Below are 27,839 nucleotides of genomic sequence, written 5' to 3' on the forward strand. Positions count from 1 at the left end.
GGGGGGGGGGGGGGGGGGGTTAAATTAGAAAAGAAAAACTAATTTGATCTCAGATTACTCAGTTGATCTCCCCCCACCCCCCCCCACCCCAAACTGAAGGTGCAAACTCAGATGCAACAAATCAAGAAACGTGTGCAAAATGAGTCACTGGATTTAGATAAAGACCATCCAGAAATGTCTGTATTAACAGAAATAAGTAAGTGTTGATTAACTCCCTCACACGCAGACATACACAAATCGAATTTTTTGTGATTAAGTGAATTTCAGTGTTTATTTGCAGATTACACGGAAACACGGAAGTATTTGTGAGTAATACATGAATTCTGATATTTATGCTACAAGTTCCTCTTGTAGTGTGAGAATCAGACCGTGTTGGAGGCTAAAGGTGGCAAGACATGTCGTTAAATGACTCTTCGGTTTAAAACAAAACTATTCACCCAGGGGTATGATGATGTTTTGTGTGACAAATGCACATTATGAATTAGAGCACAATCAGCTGATTTCTTAAATGCAAATTCAAATATTCATTGTTTGCTGTAGATCGTGATGGGGGAGGGGGGGTTGGAAGAGACGTGATATTTAAGAGTTGCTCGGGTGTTTCAGTGTATAGGATGGACGTTGAAGACTGGTGTGTAGAAGTCCATTGGTGTGTGTGTGTGTGTGTTGCAGCAGCTGCTACTGTGAGCCTGCAGGCCGCAGGGTGTTGGAACAACAGGGGCTCCCACTGTTTGTGTCCCTCCCAAACAGAAGTTTGCTCCCTGTCACACGTCGTTTTCCCTTTAATCACCAGCTCACCTCCATGTATCTTCACTTCTTATATGTTGACCAGGTCGTGTGAGCCGATGGAGCACGGGGGGAGGGGGGGGGGGGGGGGGGGGGTGTACGCGGGGAACGATACCACACGTAGGGCCCAGACGGGAGCGAGGAAGAGGAGGGCGGCAGCCGGACGGGGTAAACCCTGAGTGAGGTCCCCCCCCCCCCTCCTCATCGACTGACCCTTTGAGAGGAACAAAGTGGCTCCTCCTGCTCTCACGCCTGCTAAGACCCATTTAATCCAGCACTGGAAGGTAAACGAGTGTGATTTGTGATTGTTGATGTTTCATCTTGTTGGAGCCTAATGCTGCAAAGAAAAAAACAAAAGACATTCAACGGCATAAGAGGAAATTCACAGTTAAAACAGTCAAAACGGTACCTGACATTATCTGATGGGACCAAAAACTGTAAAAAAAAAAAAAAAAAAAAAAGGAGGGAAAGGATGCAGGAAGATTTGTTGACATTTTCTCAGTGAGGCAGACAGAGGACAGTCGGGTGTTCACACCACCATGACACTCTTTGATGAGGCTTGATGAGGAAGTTCTGTCTGAGGAGGACGTCACAGTTGTTTAGAGCAGCACAGGCTGAACTTGTGCTTTTTCTCATCAAATCTTCAGGGGGGGCCCTAAAGGAGAGTTTTAACTTCTTTCTTTCACCACCACCTGATAGCTGGTCATCTGAGGCGGTTCTCACACACAACTGTCACCGGCTTGTATGAAAACAGAAGTAAAAGACTCCTTAACGTGTGACGGTAACTAAACGGTGCTGCTTTTTCAGAAGTGGAAAATGCTGCTTTGCTTCGGCAGCCAATTTATTAGGAACACATTTTTTAAAACGATGTCTTTTATTAAAACTAACACACCGATTTTCATATATTTTGTCAATGTGAAATGATATCTTGTCCCATATTTCGTCAATGACATAACGAAAGGCCTTCTGTATGTGGAGAAGTTGAAGTGGACCTCGTTGGTGGACAGACGGAGGGGAATGAAAGACAAACTGCTCTCACAATAATCATGAAGCTGATTTTAGACATCTGCTCTCACCAAACGTGAAGCTTTAAGCCTTCATGAAAGTTGAACTGGTGGATTAAACTAATATTGTTAAAGGACCTCTGAGTGTATATTGATTATCTATAAGTATGAATTCAGTGTCCATTGTGTGTATTGTTTCAATCAAGTCGTCATCACAGTGGCGAGTTTACATGGCTGAGGTTGGTCTGAGGCACTTTTGAAAGCTCAATGAAGGAAATAATGTTGAATTCCTCATTGCACTTAAGAATAATTACGGCGACAGGAAGTTCATCCAGTGTTCATCAAGACAGGTACAGATTAGTCAGGGGTCATCTCAGTGTGTGTGTGTGTGTGTGTGTGTGTGTGTGTGTGTGTGCGTGCGTGCGTGCGTGCGTGCGTGCGTGTGTGTGTGAGAGGGTTGTACGATATGATGTGTCTCAGAGTATTTCTGAAAACCTACTTACACTCCAAAGTAGAAAAAGAGTCTTAATTTCTGTGTGTATGCGAGAGTGTGTGTGAGGCTGGGTATTGGTGTGTATTGGGGGAAGTTTGAGTCTGGCTATTCGTCTACAATATGTGTGTATTGGAGGGCATGTGACACACAGTTTGTTCTGTATGAGTTAAATAACATTGAAATTTCTTGAAACTGTGTGTGTGTGTGTGTGTGTGTGTGTGTGTGTGTGTGTGTGTGTGTGTGTGTGTGTGTGTGTGTGTGTGTGTGTGTGTGTGTGTGTGTGTGTGTGTGTGTGTGTGTGTGTGTGTGTGTGTGTGTGCACGCACGTAAATTACAATCACCCTCTTTAGCTGAAAATATTTAGACATACTGAATTAGATGCAGTTATATTTCAACAAACTATTTCAGACATGACAAAAGCTTGAATTAAAAAAAACAAAAAATACAAAACAAAAACAAAACAAAACTTATGTGGTGTGTCACATAATGTTAATTCACAAATTCAAAACACATTTTCCTTTATTTGTTTTTAATCTAATTTGGAGCTACGGGGATAAAAGTGTGATGAAAACATTTTCTATACATGCCATTCCCGAATAGTGTGAAGCAAAAAAAAACCCTCTTTTGAATTTTTGCCTCCTTTACATTGAGGTTTTAACAAAACATGTGACTCATTTTTATATGACGTTTGGGTTTAAATGTGCATTGGTGCATTTCAATGTTGTTTCTTGAAATTTGATTTATTGAAGATTGTGTCATGCATGAGTCTGTCACAAAGAGCTGTGTGTGAATGCGTGAATGTGTGAATGTGTGAGAGAGTGTATGAATGGCAGTGCAAATACATGTGCCTCTAAAATTCACATGTCAGGTTCGGAGAAGTGTGTTTGAGCCTGACTTCCTCTGGATTTCTTTGCATTTTTTGATCTGTGTGCGTGTGTGTGTGTGTCACCCTTTTATAAAAAAGTACATCATCTGGTAACAATGTGAGGTAAACTGCGTCTGATGTGAAGCTTGTATTGTGTCTTTATTCCTGCAGGATGAATCCGGAGGTACAGGAGGACAGGAGAGCTGGAACTATACAAGGATGCTCAGCAGCGTCTTCTCAGCTGGACTCAACACATCACAGGTGATTGTACAAGACATTGCATGTTGTGTTTCGACAAGGAAAACATCAGGTAGGCAGAATTAATACATTTTCTTGTAATAGGTAGGTATAGGTAGGTATATGAGATGTCTTGCTGTAATCTAATATTTGAAAGAAAACAAATCAGTGTACAGTGTGAAAATGGGACAACTGTAAAATGTCAGTGAATACATTATTGTCTTATCTTTTGAAATTAGAAATGTTATAAGTTTTACCATGTTAAGAACTGAGGGTGAATTTCTGCTTCACCTTGTTTGTTGGAATTTATTTCAAAGGTTGTTATTCTTGGGGAAAGAGTTTCTTGTTGGTTTCATATTTTACAACAGAATGAAGAACAGCATGTTTAGAATATAATATACTTTGGTTTATTGCCGACATTGAAGCTGTGACACTCACGTTACAGTCTTTTTTTTTTTTTTTGTCAGTTATAAAAATGTGGATATGCAAACATTGGGCTGTTGCGGCTTTTTCCTGCTGCGATTAAAATTAAGTGTGTGTGTGTGTGTGCGTGTGTGTGTGTGTCCTCAGAAGGAGTTGCTGCACGGTCTCTGTGGTCGGAAGAAGAGACAGGGCTGCAGGTATGTAGGACACCTCAACATGTTCAATTGCAAACGCTGGCTGTCGTGTTCATTGAGGCGCTCGGGTCACGTGTCACCGGTCACAGCTATTGATCGGAGCTGTGATATTGTGGGCTTGATTGACCGGGTGGATAATTGGGAAGGAGCTGTTGCTTTTTTTAAGGAAAAGTTTCAGCCTTCTCTCAAGCCAGTATTGCGGTGACGGAGGCAGATTTTGCGGTTGTGCAAATGAAGAATTGTGCTGTGTTTTTGATGTTGCTGAGACGCTCCGATGGAAAAGAGTTGTTTGCTTTTTTTTTTTTTTTTATCTTCGTTGAAACAAGCATAGAGTATCACGTATGGAAAACGGTAAACAAATGCTGAAAAGATCTAGTTGTGAGGGGAAAGGCTGTGCGCAAAGGACGCGTGAGGAGCGGTCATCGTATCAGATGTGCGTCCTGGACAGTTGCGGATAAAAAAAAATGTATGTGAAAATGACTGTGCAAGGTGGGAGCCTGTCGTTTTAATTGTGTGAAGTATTGTTAAGAGACAAATTAAGTTTTGTCTGTGCGTAGCTGTCCTTTTGCGTGGCGCTGAAATGCGCGTTTCAGCACCACAGAGCTTGGAAAGCAACAGACGCACAGAACCTAAACTCGACCAGAGTCTGTGAATGGAACGTGAGTTTAAACGACATTTATTCCAGGAAGGAATGTGGCTGTAACCAGCAGTGACAAGAAGATGTGAGTTTCATTATTTTTTACGATGTAATAAATCATCAACAACTATTTGTCCAAAACGGTGCACCGTGTACGCAGCTGTCTGGAAGAGTTGAAATATTTTTTTTTAATTCAACTGAGCTGGAAATACTTTAATTGCCGAAACAATTGTAAGAGCTCGAAGTTACTGAAAAGAGGAGAGAAAGGAAAAGATAGCAGTCAACCTTTGGGCGGAACAGCTGATTTGGTGAGGTGGAGGAGGGGATCCGGGGTGTGTGTAGGCGATCGCAGGCTGTGATAACATTTACGACAACATTTCTGCACGACCCGAAACCAAGTGAGCCACGTGACACACAAAAACCAGTCCATAATGGTTTTTTTGTGTTACAGGGTTTAGCTGGGATGACGTGTGACTGTGTGTGTTGGGACAGGTCAAACTACTTTCCAAGGGAATTAATCTAAAATTTAAAAAAAACAATGGAAAACTATCGTCGATGGAACTGAAAACATCTTTAGTAAACCCAAAACTTGCATTGCAGGGTTATTTCCTCGAGTACTTTGCGTGGTAGGGTCGATTGAATTGTTTGAGTTTGAAGCAGACGTGTGAGGAGGGCTGGAGGTTTTTTCCACAGGGAGGTGTGCGTCAATAAATCCAATATTTCTCTTTTGTTTTCAGCTGCGAGGACACGACCGAGGCGTGAAGGTGGACTCTGAAACCGTCCCGTGTGTGTGTGTGTGTGTGTGTGTGTGTGTGTGTGTGTGTGTTCAATAATTTGATACAAATATTTAGAGGTTGGTTTAATTTGATTACTAAAAAAAAAAAAACTATCATGTTGTTAAATAAGTTATTTATCTTGTACTATATTTTGATTTTACAAGTTCACACATTGTACATTGACAATGCACTTGTTACTGAAATTCCCAGAATGTATTTAGTAAAAAGGCGAGGAGTTCTGTGTATATTTTTACTCTGTTCTGTGTAAAGATGATTGAGAAACAGTTGGTCATTGATGCACTTAATTTCCTCTCCGTTGGAAACTGTTACACAACTTGCCCGGTCCTTTTTCTTCTTCTTCTTCTTCTTCCCCGGTGTCACGTTGACATCGATCCCTCCACTTGTGTCAAAGAATGCGCGCAGCAGCATGACGACTGTCGGTGTGTGCACACATTTTTCTACTCTGCTGCATCTGCTGAGTACATGACAGGCTTTGCTTTCTGCAACAGACCCTTTGATTTCCAGAAATTCACGTTTAGTTTGTGTGCGTGTGTGTGTTCGAGAGAGTGTGAGAGAGAGAGGAAGAGGGAGCATGGCGGCAGACGGGGAGTGTTGGGAGACTAAAAAATGCGGTTGCAAAAAAAAAAAAAAGGCTTTTTTGGGGGTCGGTGTGGGGAGCAGAGAGCTGAGAGGAGAATCGTGACAGTCTGTTGTGCGGAAACATCCAGGCGTCTGTCAGCATCACCGACTGATCTGTGCGCGTGGACACTGTGAAGAAAAAGTGAAATAAAGCGATGCAGATGCACACGTCTGTCTCTGAGTTTATGTAACACACGCACATCACATCACATCTCCCCTCTGCTCAATGTTTTGGATGGGGGGAACTTACTACGACGGGACAGTCTCGCGAGAGTGTGACGAGGCGCGAGTTGGGATTTTGGGGATTGTAGTTTTTTGGGGGGGGGAGTTTGAGGCAGCCCGTGCTTTGCACGCCGGAGAGCAGGAAGAGTGCATCTGGGAACCTTCGCCTGAAGCTGTGCGGGTCTGGGGGCCAGGACGTCTCGCTGCACCTGCTTCTGCATTTTCCCCAGTGCTTATCAGCAAGATGATGCGGTCGGAATACTTAAAATAGCCGAGTGACTCATGTCGAGATGGGAACAAGTGTGACCTCACAGACTGGCGTCGCTGCAGCCAATGGGCTGCCTCCATCGGCTCCCCGCGAGGCGGGAGCGCGCGCGCGGCGTCAACCAATGGGCGCGTCCTTTCATTCATAAGCGGTATGGGCAGTTTTTTTTTTTTTCTCCAAAGCGTGGGTTTGGAGGGTTTCATAATCTTGACTGAAACCGTCAAACCTGTTCCGGGCAGAGCCAATGACGGGCCGCGGATGGAAGCTGCCGTAATGTTCGTCCAATCGCTGCTCGTCCCGGTCTCCCTTTGACCCACCCTGCTTCATACAGAAAATCGAATGAATGGGGGAAGCTCCGCCGCCGACGGACGTGCCGGCGAGCCAATCAGCGCAGAGGATCGCTCGACCGACAGCGGATGCGGCCAGTGGGCTGCAGTGGAGGGCGGGGCTTAGTGCCAGGTGGGCGGCGCGCTTCAAATTAGGCTAGACAAGTGTTGGGGGAGTGTGTGATGCTACAACCTCCTTATAAAGGGACTCTCTCTCACGTTGTGGCTTAGAAATTAGAGCACATTGCCTAAATTTGAGGTCTTCACACACACACACATACACACACACAGACACACACACACGCGCCGAGTCACCGAGAGCCGCTGCCATGAAGTGGATGAACGCTGAGGAGATGATCCGCAGGGCCGAGACGCCTCTCTTCTGGGTCGGTGCGCTCACTGTGGCCTCCCTGGCGCTGTGGCTGCTCTACAGGCTGCTCTCAGGCTTCAGGATCTGGGTCTTGGGAAATGGGCAGCTGCTCTCTCCGAGGCTGGGCAAATGGGCAGGTGAGTTGGGTCACATCAATTTTCACGCCACTTACAAGCACAACACGGTCACGAAGAGGGCAAAGACGGGAGGCAGGCAGGTGGACTCGACTTGCAAAAAAAAACAGGAATTAGGTTAGGGAGTTCAAACTTCCACTTTGGCTCAAGGAAGGAAAAAAAAAGAGGAGGAAGAAGAAGCTGCATTGTGGTGGAGTGTGACTCAATTCAATGGGAGATTGGTTGTTGCGTAACGGGCGCAAGTCAGCAGCTGATTGACTGACAAGATAATGGTCCTTATTAGCTCAATTGGCTTTTCCCCCCCTCCTCGTGTCAAACGCAGCGGCGTCTGCTTTGCCAGAGGATCCAGTCAGTGTTTTCACCCATATTTGGAGCAATGAGGGGAGGGGGAGGTGGGGGGGGGGGGGATGCCCCACATCGGTGAGCCACAAGCCAAATTGTGCAGGCGATGCGCACTTTTCAGAGGGCTGTTTTATGTGGGTGAGCTCTCAGCCGGAGCCCTACTGAACCACATTAGCCCATCCGCATGATGCAGGGGAAAACCCATATGCGTAATTAAAACGTTGACCCACATATGTCTGTTTTTGTAGCTTTTGGATTCGATTTGTGACATTTTAGAGGTGTTTTTACTTTTCTTTTTTTCCCCCTTCTTCCAGAAACTTTCATTTTTGTCTATCCGGGCTTTGTATTTCACTCCTTTTGTTTTTTTTAAGTCTCCGTCGTCTGTTTCTTTCTGCCCATTCCCTCTAGTAATGTCGCCCCGTCCCATTTCGTTTGCCCTACATTCTGTTTATTAGTTCACCATGCATGTTAGACTGTGTTGTCCACTTCTTTAGTCTCCGGTCTTGCCAGGTAGTGATTGAGCAGTTGCACTGTAGTGGATCTTTTTAGTTTTTTGGGCGACTCGTCTCACAGGAATCGCCCTGCCATCGCTTGACCCACTTCTCCAGTCTCCTATTTGGGGAGGACTGCTGCGTCTGGAGCCTCTTGCTGCGCAATTTGCCAGGCGCTCTGCTTCCAATCGGGATAGCTCGATTTTTCCTCCCCATTTTCTGTCATCCAGCAAACCACGAGGGTGCTTTTGAATGCTTGCTATCTTTTTTTAAATTTTTTTTTTTTAGGTTTTTTGGTTTTAATAACAGATGTTTGTCTGTACAACGTGACGCACTTAACCTTCGCTATGTTTGTATCAAAGGGGGGAATTTTATTGATGTCCCGTGCGTCTAAAGAGGAAATCAAAACGCAACGCACAAAGGTAGGCTGCCTTTAGGAATGACTAATACTCTACCCCCCCCCCCATTTTGATGCAATATGCGGAGGAATACCGGTGCACTCCGATGAGTCATGCGCTTGTTCATCGCTTCGTCATCCATTGGCCATATAGATATTGTGATCGCCACCTTCAGTCCACCTCCGACACCCCCCGGCATCTTCCACATCAACAACTTCGCTCTGTGCGTTTCTTTTCGTTTGGAAATAAAAGCTAAAGAAGTTTCCTTATATTTCTCTTTTAGAAAAGCCAAAATATAGCGCGTCAATTGTGGTGGTATTTCTACGATGGTGTGGATTTTACAGTGTTGGAAATTCGTAAATCCGAAGTTTTATTATGGCTTTTATGGGAGAAAATCCGAGGTGGTTGCATGTGCTTGGGAAGAAGTTGCAAAGCCACTCCCTGAAACCACTCGGTGCCACCAGTTCGACAAGTTTCCTGGACGTTCCTCGCCACAACGGTCGGAAGTTGTGCGCCCCGGATGAAGCGAGGATAAGAGGTGGAAGCTGTGCGCTCACGCTGAGGCGTCCACCTCGGCTGGTTGTACCAGACGCGCAGGTCTGGCCAGTTTAGGGATGGTGTGACTTCTTTTGGGCTCTCTCACCCCCTCCTTCTCGGGCACCTGTTGTGACATGCTGTTGTTTCTCAACAGTTTTTGCATTGTTGGTTGCACTAAACTGAGAGCAGCGAGGGTTTAATGTCTGAAGCAGGGCTTCTTCTGGAATTAGGGTGACTTCTTCTTACTACTTTGTTCCCTCTATTTTTTTTAAGGAGTCAGGATTTATCTACATTAAATGCTTCATATTTCTTTTAAGAAAACCCACTTATGATTGTGGTCAGACGTTTTTCAGGACTCTGCTGTAAACAAACACGTTTTTGAACTGAAGTTTTCTAAATAATGTCAGAATATGAATAAATCTTTGTAGGGAAAAATGTCCCATCCTCCAGTTGTCCCATGCAGCCTTTAAACACGTGCTTTTTTTTTGCGGCACATAAGGAGGTAGTCGGTATTTTCTGGTCCGACCAGTTTGAGAATGAGATGCAAAAAACAACAACCCGTCTTGCGACATTAAAACCGAGGTCAGAAGAAATGAAGCTTGTATTTATAAAGTCAACCATGTTCACGGCGGTGTCTTTTAGGTTTGAAGACACTTTTGACAGTGCACATCTCGGCGTGTGCGCGCTGAAGCCAGTGAAGCTCTGTGGCTTTCTCTCTCGTGCGCGCGCACACACAGCAAAAGGGATTTCTCTGGAGTTCCTCTGTCAATGCTCGGTCTTCCCCTTAGTGTATGGGACACCTGGTGGCAGGATGGGGGTACTGCAGCATGAGTCAAAGCGGCTTCCCCATCCTTTCTGTCTTCTCTCTCTCTCTCTGCAGCGTATCTGTTTATGCTCAATATTTCATTAATCATAGTTCAGAAAAAAAACGTGTTGCTTAACACCCCAATGGGTATTTTGTATACATATCTGCACGTTTTGAGAATGGATGCGAACAAAGTGTGAATGCTTTCAAAATGATTTTATAATCTTACAAGCGAACAATAAACCCCCACATTTTTAAAAATGTGTTCATATTTAGCTTCTCATTTCCAGAAAACTGCTTTCCCTCTTGTGTACATGTGCTCTGCTCTCTCTCCTCCTCCTCCTCTTCTTTCTACTCCTCCAGTCTTCGCCATCAGCTTCCTATATTATATAAGTCAGTGTGTGTCTGTCCTGTTGCGTGTGTGAAACTCCATTATAGGCAAATAAATTCAACCGAAGGATCTTTTTTTCTTTTCTTGCAAGGGTGGGGGGCAGTGATGTGACATGCGCCTTAGACCACCACCAACCCCCCTTCTTTAACATGGGTTTATTGAGAAAACGGTCCTCTTGTATAAGAAGGATGCAGCCATTCATCAGCACCGAGTGACAAAGACTTGGGTCAGCACTTATGCAATAATGTAGTTGAATTTGATTCGCTTCCAGAAATAAACATTCGGGCCGTGCGAGTGTCTCGGCGCATGCTTCAGGCGAGTGTCGGCGTCACAGGTCGCTGTTAATTATGTGAAAGGATGAGGGTTTTTATGAATAGACATGAGGCTTCATTCATGGTAAGGAAAATGCACATATGTGAATGAAATTTATCCCTGCGTTTGTTTCATCTGAGGCAGGGTCTCCACTTCTTCATCCTTGTGAATGTGCTTCCCCCTAGTGCTTTGTGTGTGTGAGGAAAAATCGTGTGTGTGTGTGTGGGCGGAGAGAGAGACAACACTGCTGTTCATGTGATGAACACGCTCTGTTACACGTGCTGGAGCCAGGGATGCTGGGTAAATCCTCTGCATCTCCCTTATTTCAATCCCTCCCTCCTCCCCCCCCTCCTTCCTTTTCATCTCACCCACTCCCTCTCCAACCTGTGTGTGTGTGTGTGTGTGTGTGTGTGTGTGTGTGTGTGTGTGTGTGTGTGTGTGTGTGTGTGTGTGTGTGTGTGTGTGTGTGTGTGTGTGTGTGTGTGTGTGTGTGTGTGTGTGTGTGTGTGTGTGTGTGTGTGTGTGTGTGTGTGTGTGTGTGTGTGTGTGTGTGTGTGTGTGTGTGTGTGTGTGTGTGTGTGTGTGTGTGTGTGTGTCACTCTGCTTGTTGCGACAGTACCATCTTCCTCTGAATTGTTCTCTTCACTTTCCCTTTTCCACATTCTCCTCACTCTCAGGCATATATGGCTGCTTTATAGCACCTTCCTATTTGAAGACCTCTCACCTCCAGGTTGTGTTTTAATCAGATACACGCGGCGCATTATGACACGTACATTTTAAAACAAAACAGGATCATGTGCAGTCCCTCTGAAGATCAGCAAGTTTCTGTGACATTATTTCAAAAAGATTATTCTTGGTTCTCGGATATAGACTTAAGAAAGTTGCAGTTGATGGTTCTATTCATTTTCAGCTTGAAGCGCACAGTGAGGATGGATTTCGAAATGTAATTTAATCTTATTAGCTTTTATGATATTTCATATTAATGATGGAGAGTTAAATTAAACACTGAAGGTTGAAGTTGGATGTGTTCCCTCAAATACAGGGTAAATGACCCAGTCAGATGGATTTGAGGTTTGGCTTGCAATAGGATAGGAGCAGGACTGCGTGTCCAGATAACATCAGACTGTGAGTCGCCTTTCGGATGTCTGTGAGATTCCCAATGATGGAATCTGTGTTTTTTCGAGCACAAGTTAGTCTGCATATGTCTCTTTGGTGAGTGATTATTATGTGAGGCTTCATTTGATCCCAGCAGTCGAAATGCAATAAAACTGTATTGAACATTTTTTTAAATTAAGATGTTTTATTATCGGCACTTCGTCAGGTGCTCTCAACTGTCAGTCCTTTGCGAGACGCTACTTCCTGTACAAGCGTTCTTGTTGGTGCTGAACTCGCTCAATATGTTGGCCAAACGAACCCACAGTCCTCCCATCAAGCCTGAGGTGGCCCCTAATGACTAACATTTAGGTATTCTTTTTGTTTGTTTATGTAACTTTAAAAAGAAAAATAAAGCCCAGAGAACATTTTATGGTTATCGGCTTAATATAGATCAGCGCTGGCCTCCAGTCAGCAGCACACAAACTGCACGTTCTCTTTCTTCTTCATCCTCACTTTTGCACACCCGCTGCATTTTGCACTGTGCACTCAGTGAGTGTGCCTATCTTGTGCTGCTTGTAATCTTATAGTTTTACCTCTTTTTTTTGTTCTCTTCCTGTTTTGATACAGTTTGTAGAGCCCAGTGGACGGCCACTGCACTTCACTGCAATATTGTGTCTGTGACGCATAAAACGATCTAATCAAGTCGGTGGTGGAACCAAAATAAAATTTTTAAAGCAAATTGCAGGCATTGTTGGTCGCGTCACCATAGCATTCCAGCTAGAATACTATAATTTGAAACCTTGTCAACATGCTGACATTCCTCAGAACCTCAAAGGGAACGTTTAGCGAAACGGGTCATTGGTCCGTCTGATGCTTGTTGATCTGTAAACAAAGTTAACAAAGCTTAACCTTATCTCCTCTGGTAGCCAAGCCTCTGCACCCTTTTTTTTCTTTTTTCTTTTTTTTTTAAACATACAATACAGGATAGCCGGCATATTTGGAATCGGTGGTTTATCGACTCCTGTAAGTTGACACTGAACCCCGCTCCACTGCCGCTGCGGTATAGTATGCCAGGAAGGCAGTCTGTTCACTTTTGAGTATCTGTTGAGGTTTGCTTTGGGCGTCAGGCTTTATGGGATGGATCCAAACAAGAGAATGCATTGTCTCGTATTTTCCTATTGCCTAACAAGTGTCGACGTGATGAAACGAACCCAGGGGACTGGAGCCGATCGAGGTGCAAAGAGAAACATCATTGGTAGCTGCTGCCCTGGACTTTCACACTTGTGTGGCTGTAGGATGGTTAGCGAGGAGAATTTAAGTGTGTAATAAGTATTCTGCACCTATGACCAAATACTCAGCAGGTGATTTCACCCGTTTAATGTCCCTTAAGAGAAAATATGATCCCACACTGGAGGCCTTTTACGACCACATAGTACAGCCTGTCCTAAACGGCAAACTTCACATTGTCTCAAACAAAGTATAGCTCTGGTGAAGGAAGGATTTTCGTTTACTTTTCTTTTTTTTTTTTTTTTTTTTTTTATTAAGGCATGTGACAAGAAGGGAGGGAGGACAGAACTATTTTTTGCTCTGTAACCCAAATATAGATGCTGCTTCTATCTTGGGCTGCTCTGAAGTACATGTTCTCTTTTTCTCTGCCTCTCACCCTCTCTCTCTCTCTCTCTCTCTCCCCACCCACATCCCAAGGCTGATCAAGCTTTATTTTTGTCGACTTTTATATCAACCATGTGACTTGCCTCCGTTGCTATTTAAAGCACAATGTGTGCACTTTTTTTTTTCTTTTTTCCCCCCTCCTGTGTGGAAGGTAGGCGGATGGACAATGGTGTGTGTGTGTGTGTGTGTGTGTGTGTGTGTGTTTTTGGATAAGGGATGCTGGGGGTGGGGGAAGCTGTCTTTGGATCTTCTGCTGCATCCCTCCCTCCATCGTTTTTTCTCCCCTCTGTGATGGGAGGGGCTGCTCGTTGATAGGCGAGTTTGGGGTGCGACAGATTACATAACGGTATGTAACGAGAGTGGGGCATACAAGGACCGCAGTCTCTCCTCACTGAGAATCTTAATTGGGGGTTTGAAGGTGGTGGCGAGGGTTATAGGGTTTGTTTTTGTTCTTTTTGCACCTCCTGAGTTTTGAACAACACATGAAAACTGATCTTGTGCCAGTATTTATTTGCATCCAGGCACTATATTTACCTGTTGGTCTGAATCAGCCCCATCTTTCAGTAAGTTATCAGTTCCCCCAGCTACATGTCTTCCCTTTCAATCTACTTTGAGCTGAGGCAGAGATAAGGAAGTTGTGTATTCAGCTGCTCATTCAAATAATCAGACCTTTTGTTTTTTGTTGTTTTTGGGGTTTGTTTTTTTTATCCCGCCTGCCTGCAGTGCTCATGCCTGGTGTTGGAGCTGTGAGGTGAGTTGCCAGGGATGCAGCAGCAGCAGCAGCAGCAGTAGCCTGGCCATCGTGGTGCTGATGGTGGGGGATCTTGTTGGTATTCAGGTGTTGCGGCAGGCAGGCAAGCAGGCAGCTCCCAGACAAGGCAGTGCAGGCGCTGCTATTTTTACTCCTCCTGCTGCTTTTTTTAGACCCTCGGAATAGTGAGCAGGCAGCGGCAGGGGCTGCTCCACTGCTGAGGAGGGAGGGAAGGAGGGAGGGAGGGAGAGAGACAGAAAGAAAAGGCTGGGGGATGTCAATACCTCTGGACGTGATGTGCAGCACCAAGCACAGTGGAGCTGCAGTGCAAACGCGCCCCCGTCAGGTCGTCTAGGAGTCCGCATGGCGGACCGCTTCTCTCCCGAGGAGGACGGAGGAGGAGTTATGGAGGAAAACTGGGTTTGGCGTGGTGATGCTGGGAATGAATGAGATTCAGCGGCGTGCACATCCTCCCTGCACGCACACACTTGAACATGCATTTACGCACTGCTTTTCAATGGCCTCTCCACCCCCCCCCCCCCCCCCCCCCCCCCCCCCCTCAATACATGATTGCCCCAACAACACAGCCACTCTCTGCAGGCAGTGGACGAGCGTCAGTGAAGCCGCTGCTGCTGTCATTCACGTGCTTGCTTGCGTAGATTCCTCTTTGTTACATGATATGTGTGTCACTGATGTAACGTGCTGCTCACGTGACCAGAATAATATCCTGCTGGGAGCACTGGAATATATTGTAGGTGTGTTAAACTGAACAATGGGATTTTTTTTTTTTTTTTTGCACGTCGTCGTTCCCCTTTTATATGTGGATTTTCAAACCTCTTCCTGACCGCCGACTTGGGGAGTGCAGAGTTTGGCCTTCTTGGATGTGCACCTCACGGCTGATCTCCACTCCACAACAAAGGAAAAGTGACGAGGACACACGAGAACATTGTCCTCATCCCGCTGCACCAGCCCCCCCCCCCCCCCCCCCACACACACACACACTTCATTCTGTCAGTCCCCAGACAATGTTTATTGAGAAAATGGTACTATTATATAATGGGTGGGAGGAGTGTAGTCATTCATAAGTATAGCACGAGGATTTGGTGAGTGTGGGGAGGGGGTATTAGCTAACCAACCCCCCCCCCCCCCAAATCTTCAAGCCGAACACACAGTGACGACTCACAATATCGGAGTGTTCTTTAGAAAATAAATGGAGCTAAAAATATTTCTGAGGTTTGTTCTCGGTATTTCTTCTATTTCTTTTTTCCACTCAGTGAATTTTGTCAGAAGTGGATGGTGAAATCGTCTGAACTGTCACTGACATCTGTCGTCTCCTACTCGTCTATACATTCATCTTTGCACACACCAAAGTTACACCCGCTGTTAAGACATGCGAGTTTAGGTATTTGTTACTGTCTCTTCTCTCAATGGAAGTAAATGCTTTGAGAAGACTGGTTTTAGCATGTTTGGTTTATTAAATGTTTAATTTTAATAAATTGGAAGCCTGATATTTTTTTTTTAATTAAACTGACTTTCCCCAATTAGATTATTTCTAGAAATGTTACCTGGCTGTTTGAAAACCACACTTTTACCCCTATGTTTAAACTGAGAATGTCTATATTCTAGACAACTCTGAATTTTCTAGGGTTTTGTTATTCTTGCACACCCCCCCCTTTTTTTTCCCCCCAGCAACTTTATTGTCCGTTTATTTTTATTTTTAATCTTCTGAACTAAAAATGGTAAATTAAGTGAGCTATTGGACTATAGAAAGGAATGGTTGTGCTGATTATTGAGAGATTGCAGCAGTAGTATTTCTTATAACAACATTACAGTGTTGGCCATTTTGCTTAACATTTGCTTCATATCACCCAGTTACTGCACCTGATTGATTGCAGTCGTTTTTTGTGTACAGTGCTGAGGCGCCGTCTCGCATGCATGTACTAGACTAGCAAATAAATAAAACATTGTATTACAAAGCCAAAAGTGATTAAACTTGCGATTTTGATCAGTTTGACACCATTATTTCTTGCATTTGAAGTATGTCTATGGTGTCAAGTATAGAATCGTTCACCACTTTAATCCTTAACTTGCACATGTCAACACGTGTCCTCCAGAGGATTAAAGGTGGAGCAACTTATCATAACCTTCGCCAACTGGTCAGTTTTCTTAGACTATGTTAAAGAGAGATGGTTCAATTAGTTTTCCAAATTCTGTTTGTCATTTTGCTATACATTTCAAACAAACTCTTGTGTTCATCCTCAACATAGCCGGCTCTTACGTTACTCCCGTTGCACTATGCTCATCTTGCAACACACCGACAAAACTGGGCCCTGACGTCTTTCCAGCAGAATCCCTCCGAGTTTTGAGTGACGCAAACCTGCATTGTACACATTTTCCACCACTCAAAGTGCTTCAGGTTGCAAGTCTCCTTTTTGCATTCTTAAAATGCGTGACATGAACGACGTGTGCAGTGAATCCCCAGCTCCGTGCACCTGGCACGTAGCTCTCCGCTTAACGTTGTGGTTGGTTGGGTTCAAAAGGTGATGCCGTGCGTGCGTTTCGAGCTCAATACATACAAAGCATTCTTGCACGCTCTCCTCTCGCAGGTCAGACCTGGGATGGCGATGCTGCGCCTGCATCTCATCACATTCCTCCACGCAGGTGCAATTCACTGCACCTGAAATCGAGGCGTTTTTTTAAGTGATGGCTGTGCGCAGTTACCCGTCTGTCCGTGGGCTGATCGGGCACCACTGTGGCGGGAATGTGGACGCTGCACAGGGTCGAATGTGTTTGGTTCCAGTCTTGGCATCCATACGGGTGAGAAGAGTTTTAGGAGATGCCCCTTCAGTAAAGGATTTTCCCCCCACGTGTTGACACAAGGTCGTCTTGATGCCTCCAGCAGCCATGAAACTCCAGTTTCACCTCTGCATTGTATTGGTGAATACAGGAGATGATGTGTTCAATCTATTGCGTGCAACTTTCACAGTTTTATGGTCTTCGGTTTTGCATGCACTTAAAACCAACAGTATTCCCTTTGCCGTGACGCCAGTGGGGGTTTTCTCTCACTCTCCTAGCCATTTTGCTTTGCAGCCCCAGATGCCTCGCCATACCTGCGTTTGCACCCCTACCCACAATGCCACGGCAGCCTGATTTGGTACAGCCCGTGCCCATTGAGTCTTTTCTGCCACAGAGCATTTCATTCTTAACATGGGGGAGGGTTAAAAATAACCAGGGATTCTTCTCTCTTTTTCACTTTTGACTTTGTGCTACTCTCTCTCTCTCTCTCGCTCCTCTGATTCACTCACTTGTTCTTCTTTCCCCCCCCTCCTCCTCCACCGCCATCTCCTATTCTGTCTCTCTCCTTCGCTCATTCGTTTCCCTGCTTCGCTCCAGTTCTATTTTTAGCCGCCCCTAGGATCCCTCCTCTCTCTCGCCCTCCCTCCCCGGCTTCACCCCTCCTCCTTTCACCCGCTCCATGTTCGTCATCACTCCCTCCTCTCTGCATCCCTCTCTCATCTCCCCCAGCTCTTAGCCAGAGAATGTCCTCTGCCTCTATTAATCTTTCATCAAGCCTCACTAATTTAGTCATGATTCACAACTGTGTATGCGTGTATATTCCATCACAAACTCTGCCCCCCCCCCCCCCCCGCCCCATCAATGTCTTCTGTTCTCTACCTCTCTTCTGTCTTGTTCCTCCCTCCATCATCCATCCTCAGTCAGTCAAGCAGGGGCCGGGGTTGATGGGCAGTGAGGGTTTAAAAATAGCCCCGCTTGCTTGACAAGGTGAGGAGAACTCTGAACACAAGAAGAACATCAGCTCCTCTCTCCTCCCGCCTCTGTCTCGGCTTTATTTTACCGTCTTTTGTTGTTCTCTGAAGAAATGCTCCCTCTGCTTTTACCAGACTCTTCCACACTTTGGTGATTTCGCCTCCTCTCCTTCACCTCGTGTCCAAACTGGGTCCTCCTCATCCTTACCCCCTGCCAGTCAGATTTGCCAGAATGATGGCAGGTTTCAAAAGTGGCAAAAATAACAACAGGCGCTTCTGCCATTTATACAAGCGACGGTTGTTGAAAGACTGGATCCTGAAGTCTTGTGTCCTTGTTCTCTGTTATAGTCCCCATCCTGTCTGCTGCCTTTGTAGCTTGGTGTCACAGTGGTTTGGCTTATATCTGCACCATCTCTGGTTGTAGGATCTGCATCGCTACACCTAAATCACTCCGGCTTGTGGGTGGGAACACACTGCAGTGATTTCATCCAAAAGAAATCTTAATTAGCCGATGAAAAGGCTGTCATCACAGGGTTGCGGACGACACCTTCCTCAAACGGCAGGTGAAATAGTATTGCGGGGCGTGCCTGCCAACACATTCGCTTTGACTGCAGTCTTTCACCCATTTCAAGCCTCCTGGCTCCACTCCCGGCGTTGCGGTTTAGGGGCCGGCTGACGACAGCTGCCAGTAGCCAAACCTGATATGAACATGTGTCATGACGTTCTCTGAGTAAACATCAAATGCCTGCGTGTGCAAGTGTGTGACCGTCGCGAGATGCAAAGATAACAGAAACGCCTCAGGTAACAAGAGTGCCAGAGTAATGAGTCAGTCTACAGAGATTTGCGAGTGTTGCTGATTTAGCATGGCCGAGGCCGTTCGCTGGGGTCACTGGAAGTTTACCCAGAGTGCGAAATTGAAGTGAGACCACGATCCCGATCGCCACATATACCGTTGGAGACGTGCAGTCTTGTCGAGTAGACGGTATTTAGTGCAAACTATCAAACTGTAAAAATTTTTTTTTTTTTAAACTCCAAACATACTAATACTACTTGTTTCTTTCCAGTTGTGACGGGAGCGACGGATGGAATCGGGAAATCCTATGCGGAGGAGGTGAGTCTCCTGGACCCTTATTTCTTTTTTTCTTTTTTCTTCTTTCCACAGAAAAGCTATGACTCATATACACACACGCGCACACCATGTTCTCTCATAACCCACAGTGGGGGAGAACTCTTACAGGACTATTAACTTGTAAAGTCAACACACACATTTCAGCCCAGCTTGACCAACAGGAGTCTGTACAGAGACGACGAAGACTCGTTGAATGGGTTCAATGCCGCCATGACTTTGGCCCTTACAGTTCCAAGTGTCCCGCCTGTCTTGATACACTCATGGAGGCCCTTTGGCTCATATTGTAATGGTGCTACAGGAGGAGATGTTTGTCACGCAAGAGGAGGCTCCCATTTCACCCATTGTTTATGCCGGTTCTCATGTTCGTGTTTGAGCTCGCTTGTCAAATCAAATGGAAGTTCATTTTCGGAAGTATTTTAAGATGCGCAAGCAGCTCCTCTTGCAATGTGGCTTTTGGGGAGGCTACAAAAATGCTGAAAATCTGCATTTCTGTAATTATGAGAGACTTACCTGGACAGGTTTGTCTTTTTCTGTTGGCATCTTTTTTTTGTTTTTCCTTTTTTTTTTAATGCAAAGAATTCAGTTACTTGAGCTGCAGTGAATGCATCCTTCCAAGCTGTTTAAGACAAAACTAGGAATCGTTCTTGACAAAAACTTTGTGTTCCACTTGTTTATCTGCTTTCTGGGTAATGTTTTCCCTTATTGCCACTCGTCGTTCATCCACCTGTCCATTTAGATATTTTCATCCACCTCGAGGGCACTTGAACTGTTCTCAGCTGATTGTGGGTCAAGTCAAAGGTCAGATAGTTCACCAGTCCATCACAGAACAAACACACAGAGAGACATGTACTTATGGCCATTTAGGAGTCACCTGTTGACCTTAAACACTTGTTTTTGGACTGTGGGAGGAACCTGGAGTATATTATCACCCCAAAGCAAAAGTGGTTGCAACTAAATCGCTATCTTGCCTTTATTCTATTTTATATTTTTGGTGAACAGACAACCTTCAGGAGAGAAACTTCTTTGCTGTACATTGCATTTCCTGTCGCATAATAACGTTATGGGGAAATATCTGTTGCTCACCTGTTTTTGCATTTCAGTTGGCCCGGAGGGGGTTTGCCTTGATGTTGATCAGCCGCTCCCAGGAGAAGCTGGACGACGTGGCCAGGTCACTTGGTATGTATGTATGACAGTGTGTGCGTTTCCCTTCACATCTTTTTGGATTTGAAGGCACATCGGTGGGCTGGGTTTTCCAGGGCTACGTTAAAAAGACATTGCACTCAGATAAATGGTCTAAAGATAATGGTCAGTTGTTTTCTCATGTCTCACTTGAGTTTTTAGCTTCTTAACTTTCCATTCGTGTGTCCTTCTCACGCCTGGTTCTGTGACTTCTCCTCTAAATCCGTTTTTTCACGGTCTTCTCTATCTTACCAAGTCAAGCCTCGTCTCTGAATGCTGGTGATTAGGAAACACGCAGCCAACAAAGAAAGCTACGTTTTGCTTCCTCACAGGAAGAAGGGCATTTTGAATATCTAGCCTGACTTCGTCAATGGGTAGTAGAGGACTACCCATCTGAAATGAAGAAGTTTAGTCCTTTAATGCTGGCCTGTATCCAAATTTTCACAGGGACTGAGTAGTAAGCCCCCCCCCCATCATCCCCCTCCCTTCGTTAATGGTGCCCTCTCCCCAATTCGCTCTCTTTCCATCTGTCTCTGACGTCTCCCACAGTGCAATTCCCCCTGTCGTGCTTCAAGTCCACAGAGGAGGCTGATGGGTAGTCACGAGCGGGGTGCGGCGTGCCAAACTCCTGGCACTCCTCCCTCACGATTAGTCTGACAACGCCACCCTCCTTTCCTTGAGCGTGTAACCGGGCAACCCACCCTGCGTCCCACCTATAATCGCATTTGCCGTATGCCGTTTCTGCTCTCTCCCTTATGCAGCCAGCTTATTTGACTCTTGATCGCACCTCCCAGCCAACCCCAATTTGCCAGCCTCAGACGGCGTGACTCTTGCTTCCTGCCCGTCGTGTCACCTGCGGCTTCATCAATTTGTCTGACTTGCGAAAGTCATGGAAAAACTATGATCCGGGTGTAGAATTCATGGCATCAACCCCTTTTGGAAATGATCATTCTCTCTACCTCGTACCCCACCAACTCTCATCCCCTCTCAAGCCTCCCTACTTCTGATGCCGGTGTATGTTCAATAAGGCTACCGAGTGTTTTACCAAGGTCCATCGCAGAATTTTCCTCTAGTAACTCCCTCGGCCACCGATCAGATAAACGAGTCTTTGGACAATAAATTCTAATTGCAGCAAGCAAGTCAAACATGAGGAGTGAGTGGAAGAGGGAGAAGGTGGTGGTGGGGTTTGTTGGTGCACAGTGCCCTCTTCAGTTGGAAGTCTTTCTGTGCTCCGTTCATTTCAGTCCACTCAAGGTTTCAAACACTGGATCACTGCTGTCAGGAGCTTCTGCACAAGGTCTTGGCTGTTTTGTGACACTTGAATTTGTGGTGCAATGACATCAGTGCCAGCATGTGTCTGTCATGATTTTCATTCAGTTGACACACTACTGCTCACATTTCCTTGATTCTGCTTTTAAATGTGCCTTTATGTCTTTGTAATGCTTTTACTGAAAGCATCTTTGTATCTTCCTTCGCAGAGGCGGAACATAAAGTGGAGACCAGAACCATTGCTGTCGACTTCGGCAAGACGGACATCTACCAGAAAATCGAAGCAGGGTTGTCTGGTCTAGAAATCGGTGTTCTGGGTACGAGCAGATATGTAAAACTTTTTTTTTTGTACAGAACTTTGGATGAGACGAGTGACAGACAGGTTTATTGTTTGACTATTGAGAGTACAGGAATGCATTAAGGTGGTGACTGACCTAATTTGCATCAAACACTTTGAAAAGACTAAGGGCTTAAACTGTAAGAGTACGTGTCCTGTCAAAAAAGAAAGTTGTGTGCAAGAAGTGCACCTCCAACTTGCAATTGAAATGCTTGAGTGATGTGTATAGCAGGAATTGGTTACATTTCAATTGGAAAAACTTTACACCAACAAATATGCATTTGCTTTACATTTTTCAAGTTTTGACCAAACTGAAGAGCATCTGTACAATTGATACAAAACAATTGTTCTTCAAGGAAAATAACTTTAAATGAAGTTTATTGAACATACTTGAAATGGCATCCATGTAGTTGTACTACATTCTTTTTAGGTAAAAAAAAAAAAAAAAGATCGATCCACTAAAAACCCATGGAAATGCACTTTTTTTATGTCCAACTTCTGTCCTTCGACTGAGTCTGACAGACGTTTGAAATGTATGTGGTCATGCGATTATCAGATGCCCTGAAGCCTCCGCTGCTTGGACAAGTTTTTGGCTGTTTACACGGTTGAGTTTACGTTGTAGTTTGCAGCCGAACATTTAAGGAACTCCTTGTTCTTTTTTTAATGATACCAGTTGTGCTCTACTGGTTGCAAGGTGTGGCAGCCTGTATAAGCCTGCTGTTCACAAGTCTTTGTTTTTGCTGCCACCTTGTGGTGGATATTTAAAAGTTCTTTGAGTTCTCCAGGTTTTTTTTTTTGTTTTCAAAACGAGGTAATCATTGCTTTATCCCCTTCACTATTTATTTATGTTTCTTCCCCCCCAAACAGTGAACAATGTTGGCGTGTCGTATCCCTACCCTGAATACTACCTGCACATTCCTGACCTGGACAGTGTGAGTAATCCTGAACCAAAAGGAAATATCCAGTTGTTGCAGTTGTTTCTGGAAATGCTGAAAAAGTCTCGCATTCAGTTTGCCAATCCTCTCCACTGGTAGCTGGTAGATTGTCCATCTGTCTAAACCGGGGCTCTTTGTCTTTCAGTTCATCACAAATACGATCAACGTCAACGTGACCTCAGTGTGTCAGGTAACTTCAGCTCGGTGCTTCTTCTTACCTCTCCTCCACCTCTGGCCCACTGATGGCAAACTACGCATTTGCATCTCGTCGCAAATGTTTTCTTTTAAAGCTCATCTATGGCTGTCACCCCTGTCCCCTTTTATTTTTGTTGTTTTCTTCCTTCTCTTTCTCCCCCTTCTGCTCTTCCTACCACGGTACCTGCAGTGTCTCAGTTGTTCCCAAAGCAACGGTGGACTACACCAACGCTGTCTGTACTCGCCACCCACGCAACCCTCTCTCTCTCTTTCTGCTAGTCTCTGCCTCTCTCGCTTTTTCTTCCTACTTTTAGACTTTTTTTTATTTTTTATTTTTTAAGAAAAAGATCTGTCCTCCCTGTTTCTCTTGATTGGTAACTGAGCTTATCATGTTGTCGATCTTTGCAGATGACCCGCCTCGTGCTGCCCAGAATGGTTGAGAGGTGGGTTGAATGAGGGGCTTCCATGTTTTGCGACATGACTTCAGTCGAGATATAAGTGTAGCAAATAATGGATTGTGGCACTTGGCTAAAAGGGGGAGTCTCTAAACGAAAGCGGAAGGTTTCTCCTAAGATTTTTTTTCTTTGCCGTAGCAACATTTGGCATTGACACTTTGCAAAGGTGCGTCTCGTGTCGGGGAAGTAGGACAAGAAATCCTCACTGAGCCTTTCCCATCACTGCATCTCTTTCCCCTCTTCCTTTGTTCGCTATGCTGACAAGCTTTCAATTCACACAAAGTGCTCTTCCCACCCGATTGGCTGCTCGACTCCCATGTGATTCCCACCGGCCAATGGTAGCGCAGGCACATTTGGTGCCGTGTGAGGCTGGAGCGTCTCCACTACATCACTGCAGCAACAGGCTGCCATGGCAACGGACACGGCCACTACCACACTGTTTTGTGTGTGTGTGTGTGTGTGTGTGTGTGTGTGTGTGTGTGTGTGTGTGTGTGTGTGTGTGTGTGTGTGTGTGTGTGTGTGTGTGTGTGTGTGTGTGTGTGTGTGTGTGTGTGTGTGTGTGTGTGTGTGTGTGTGTGTGTGTGTGTGTGTGTGTGTGTGTGTGTGTGTGTGTGTGTGTGTGTGTGTGTGTGTGTGTGTGTGTGTTCAATATGTGTGGACAGAGGGCTCCAACTGGGCAAGAGAGAAATTATTAAAAGTTTGTGGATGTTATTGGGGAAAATATAAAGGCTTGTTTAAAAAAAAACAACAAAAAAAACTTCAGAAAATAGACGACATCTATCCACTTTGTGGAAACGGTGATTGAAGGAAGCTTGGTGATTCAGACTCCTGTTATGGCAGCATTGAAACTGAGCTTCTACTGTTTATTCAGGTAAAAATCAATCACTGATAATTCTAATTTTGTTGTTTGTAGTCCTACCCGCCATTTTATTGTCTTGAATACAACGTCATACAAGTACCTTGGATTTTTATACGTTTTTGCTCTTCAGGTCCAAAGGCATCATCCTCAACATTTCCTCTGCCAGCGGAATGTACCCCGTCCCCCTGCTCACAGTCTACTCTGCAACCAAGGTATGGATGCATCCTCCATGGGCTTTTTGTCACTTTCTACTCTCGGTGAAAATCTGTTGCATCCATCAGTCTGATGTGCCTCTCCTTCTCGTCTGTGTGCAGGCCTTTGTGGATTTCTTCTCTCGTGGCCTTCAGGAGGAGTACCGGCGTCAGGGCATCATCATCCAGGTAGGTTTGGGGCTCGTTTTAGGACAAATTCCCCCCCCCAATCCCATACAGGATTATTAGTTCAGTGTTCTGTTTGTAGTACATGGAACCAAGCAGATATTTATTCATGAAAAAAATGCCGACATTGCAAGTGAGTGTTATCCCGGATGACGTATCTGAATCCTGAACCGGTCTGTTGATGACATTGGAACGGTTTATCTCGTATGAATATTCTTATGTCACCTACTGAGTTTGTGGACGTCGAGGAACTATTTTCACTTGAGACTGGAAGCATCACGGGAGTAAATGTATCACAGAACAAATTGTGCAATCCGACCAGACGGCCGACAAACAGTTTTTAATGGTATGGATAATGCCATCTTAACAAACTGGATTTAGTTTGTGTGATCTCTCTTTTTGTATCTTTGAAAGAAGGGGCACCTTTTGAACTGTTCTGTTTTTAGCTCCTTCTCCAGTCTCCTCATGTGCCACCGTGTGGCTGCAGTTTGCACCTGAATTTTCAACTGAACAAACCCCCAAGTATTTATCAGTCAGAATATTATGCACTTTACAGCGCGGGTGTCGTGTTTAAAGCACCAACTCTGTGCCGCAGTGATCAGTCGTACAGAAACACGGGGAGAATGTTCAAACTCCGTGCATTGAGCCTGGTGTTCTCTGGAAAAACACGATGTTGAACTCCCCAGAATCTTGGATGAGCTGCTGTTGGTCCAGAATGTGTTTGTTTCATTTTGCTAATGTTTTCCCGTCCTTGTCGGTTTGCAGAGTGTGCTTCCCTTCTTTGTGGCCACCAAAATGACCCGCATCAGGACGCCCACCCTGGATAAGCCCACCCCCGAGCGCTACGTGGCAGCCGAGCTCGCCACTGTGGGTCTGCAGAGCCAGACCAACGGCTACTTTCCCCACGCCGTCATGGTAAGAATGGTGACGCCTCAAGGAGGCTGCTGTGTTTAGCTGTTTGTTTGGAAGAACCCTACATACATTAAAAAAATGCATTTGTGCAATGACTGATGTGAGAAAAGAGAAATGAATCAAATGTTTATTGAATCCTTTAATTTATTTCCAGTAATGACACCCATGAATATATTTATAGATTTGTGTTGAACTGAATACAATTGGTAGAAGAATTTGATCTTCTTATCCTGAAGTGACTGTTCGTTTGCAGGGCTGGGTGACCACCAAGCTGGTGCCGATCAGCATCGTCATCTTCCTCGGAGCCCAGATGAACCGTCGGCAGCGTACAGGATACCTTCAGAGGAGGAAGCTGCGGGAGCAGAAGAACGGCGTGAACTTCAAGAGCGAGTAGGGGGAGATTGACGCCCGCGCAGGCAGCCCGGCAGGTTTCGATCCGGCGCTGCGGTGGAGGACGAGGGGGGTGAGACGTTCGAATCCTCCCGGGCTGCCTGCGGTTTCGCCTCTGTGCCTGCGGTCAACGTGCACATCAGAGCATGTGTGGCGACTTTCAGTTGGAAAACGTGAGCTGACGTCATTTGTCGGTTGGAGAAATGACGTCCGAGATGTCAGTCGGTGAAACAAATTTGAAGAAACAAAAGGTCTGCTCTTAAAGGACGTTAATAATTTTTTTTTTTTTTTTTTTGTCACTTGACAGTGAGAGTGGAAAATATTACAACCAATAAATAGAGTGATTTGTTTACCCTGCTGTTGTAAGCAGTGGAAAAATGGTGGCGGGCATCTTTTTTTATATATTTGTATGTACAATTATTTATTTTTATATGTATGAACACATGAGCCGAACCCAGACCGGCTTTCGACCTTGTACTGTTTACAAATCACTGACTTTTAAAGATGGCACCGTCTGCTTTCTTTCATGCCAGTTTACTTGCATCACTGAGCTAATTGTGCTTCATTCCCTCTTTTTCTATATATTACTTGTTTAAATAATGTTTTGTGGTGGGTTCTTTGTGCACCAAAGGAAAAACTTTTTTCAAAGCCAAAATTTGTCATGGCCAAAAAGTGCCTCTCAAAGTAAAGTGCCTTTTAACGCGAGGAACGGTCAAATCCATTGACTTGGTGTTTGTTTGTTTTTTTTGTATTATTAAAGAATGTTCTAATTGGGTGCGATGTCGATGTGAACTGTTCATTTGCTCTGGTTTCTGCCTCCTAAATGCAAAGTGTTTGGGGAGGTACCGGACTTTATCTTGGTCCTTCGTGTAGCGAATGTTTAAAAAGAGATTTTAAATTCACATTTTGATACAGACTAGTTCACAGACCACCAAATGTTTGCAAGGAATTACTCTTGTTCCTAACTTTGTACCTCAAATGACATGGACTGATCTGTATCTGAACCGAGCATCTTTATGAATATTTGTTTTCAAGATTCTTTTATGTGCTTGGAAAATGGAATTTCTTCATGTAAAATTTGCAGCAGCATTCATCCTCATGATGACAAATTGTGTTTTCTACTGTTTGTTAATAAAAGCTTTGGTCAATACTTGTATTGTTTCTCATTGTGTATGATGAAACCATTTTGGTTAAACTTTCTTGTTCCGACCTTAAATGCTTGAGGTTTGTGAGGGAGTTTAAACCAAGATTGCTGAAAGAGCGTTCCTCTAAACTCTGAAAACTTAATTTTGTCCAAGGGCCAATGACTGATTTGTAATATCTTGAATGGAAATTGGTCTAAGATTCTGCAATGTAAAGATTTACGATGCAGAAACCTGAAGTATTTTCCAATTGGATGATGAAATTAATGTTTACTCAGGAGAAATTATTTGTTTTTTGTGAAAAGATTTATGTTGCACCGTTCACATACAAGGGTAGCTCAAGTGCTTTGTGGCAACTTGGAAATGCAGTAAAATTAAACATTGATCATGAGAAAAGCAAGACAAATGTTAAAAATATAAAATGTGGAAAACTATTAAATCAAAACATATGAAATTGTACTCTAAAGCAAACTTAAAACTAGTAATGGTAATCACTGGTTATAATTATTAATTACTTTCCCTACAGGCAAGTTGCAATAAGTGTTTTAAATCAGATTTAAATAAACTGTCAGATTCAGGAAATATGTTTCATGGGTTAGGTTATTTCAGCCTGTTTGATCGTGGGAATAAAGAGTAAACCTGCTCCAGATGTTCTGGTTGGGCTGCTTTATGACTGAACAAAAATAAATTAAATGCAATTACTCCTGACACTATTACAGACAACTCACAAGA

The 27,839-nt window shown here is 44.6% G+C and overlaps 1 protein-coding gene across 1 annotated transcript; it reads left to right on the forward strand.

Annotated features, from left to right (window-relative positions):
- Positions 1 to 7,112: 7,112 nt before the first annotated feature.
- On the forward strand, positions 7,113 to 27,115 carry hsd17b12a (hydroxysteroid (17-beta) dehydrogenase 12a). Its single transcript, XM_080505440.1, has 11 exons — positions 7,113 to 7,371; positions 18,993 to 19,039; positions 20,158 to 20,233; positions 21,715 to 21,822; positions 22,710 to 22,774; positions 22,923 to 22,967; positions 23,381 to 23,415; positions 24,417 to 24,498; positions 24,601 to 24,666; positions 25,429 to 25,578; positions 25,829 to 27,115. Exons 1-11 carry the CDS (start codon positions 7,194 to 7,196, stop codon positions 25,967 to 25,969), a joined length of 993 nt encoding a protein of 330 aa, XP_080361566.1. The 5' UTR covers positions 7,113 to 7,193; the 3' UTR covers positions 25,970 to 27,115.
- Positions 27,116 to 27,839: the final 724 nt, after the last annotated feature.

Source organism: Blennius ocellaris (assembly GCF_963422515.1).
Source record: "Blennius ocellaris genome assembly, chromosome: 11".
NCBI lineage: Eukaryota > Metazoa > Chordata > Actinopteri > Blenniiformes > Blenniidae > Blennius > Blennius ocellaris.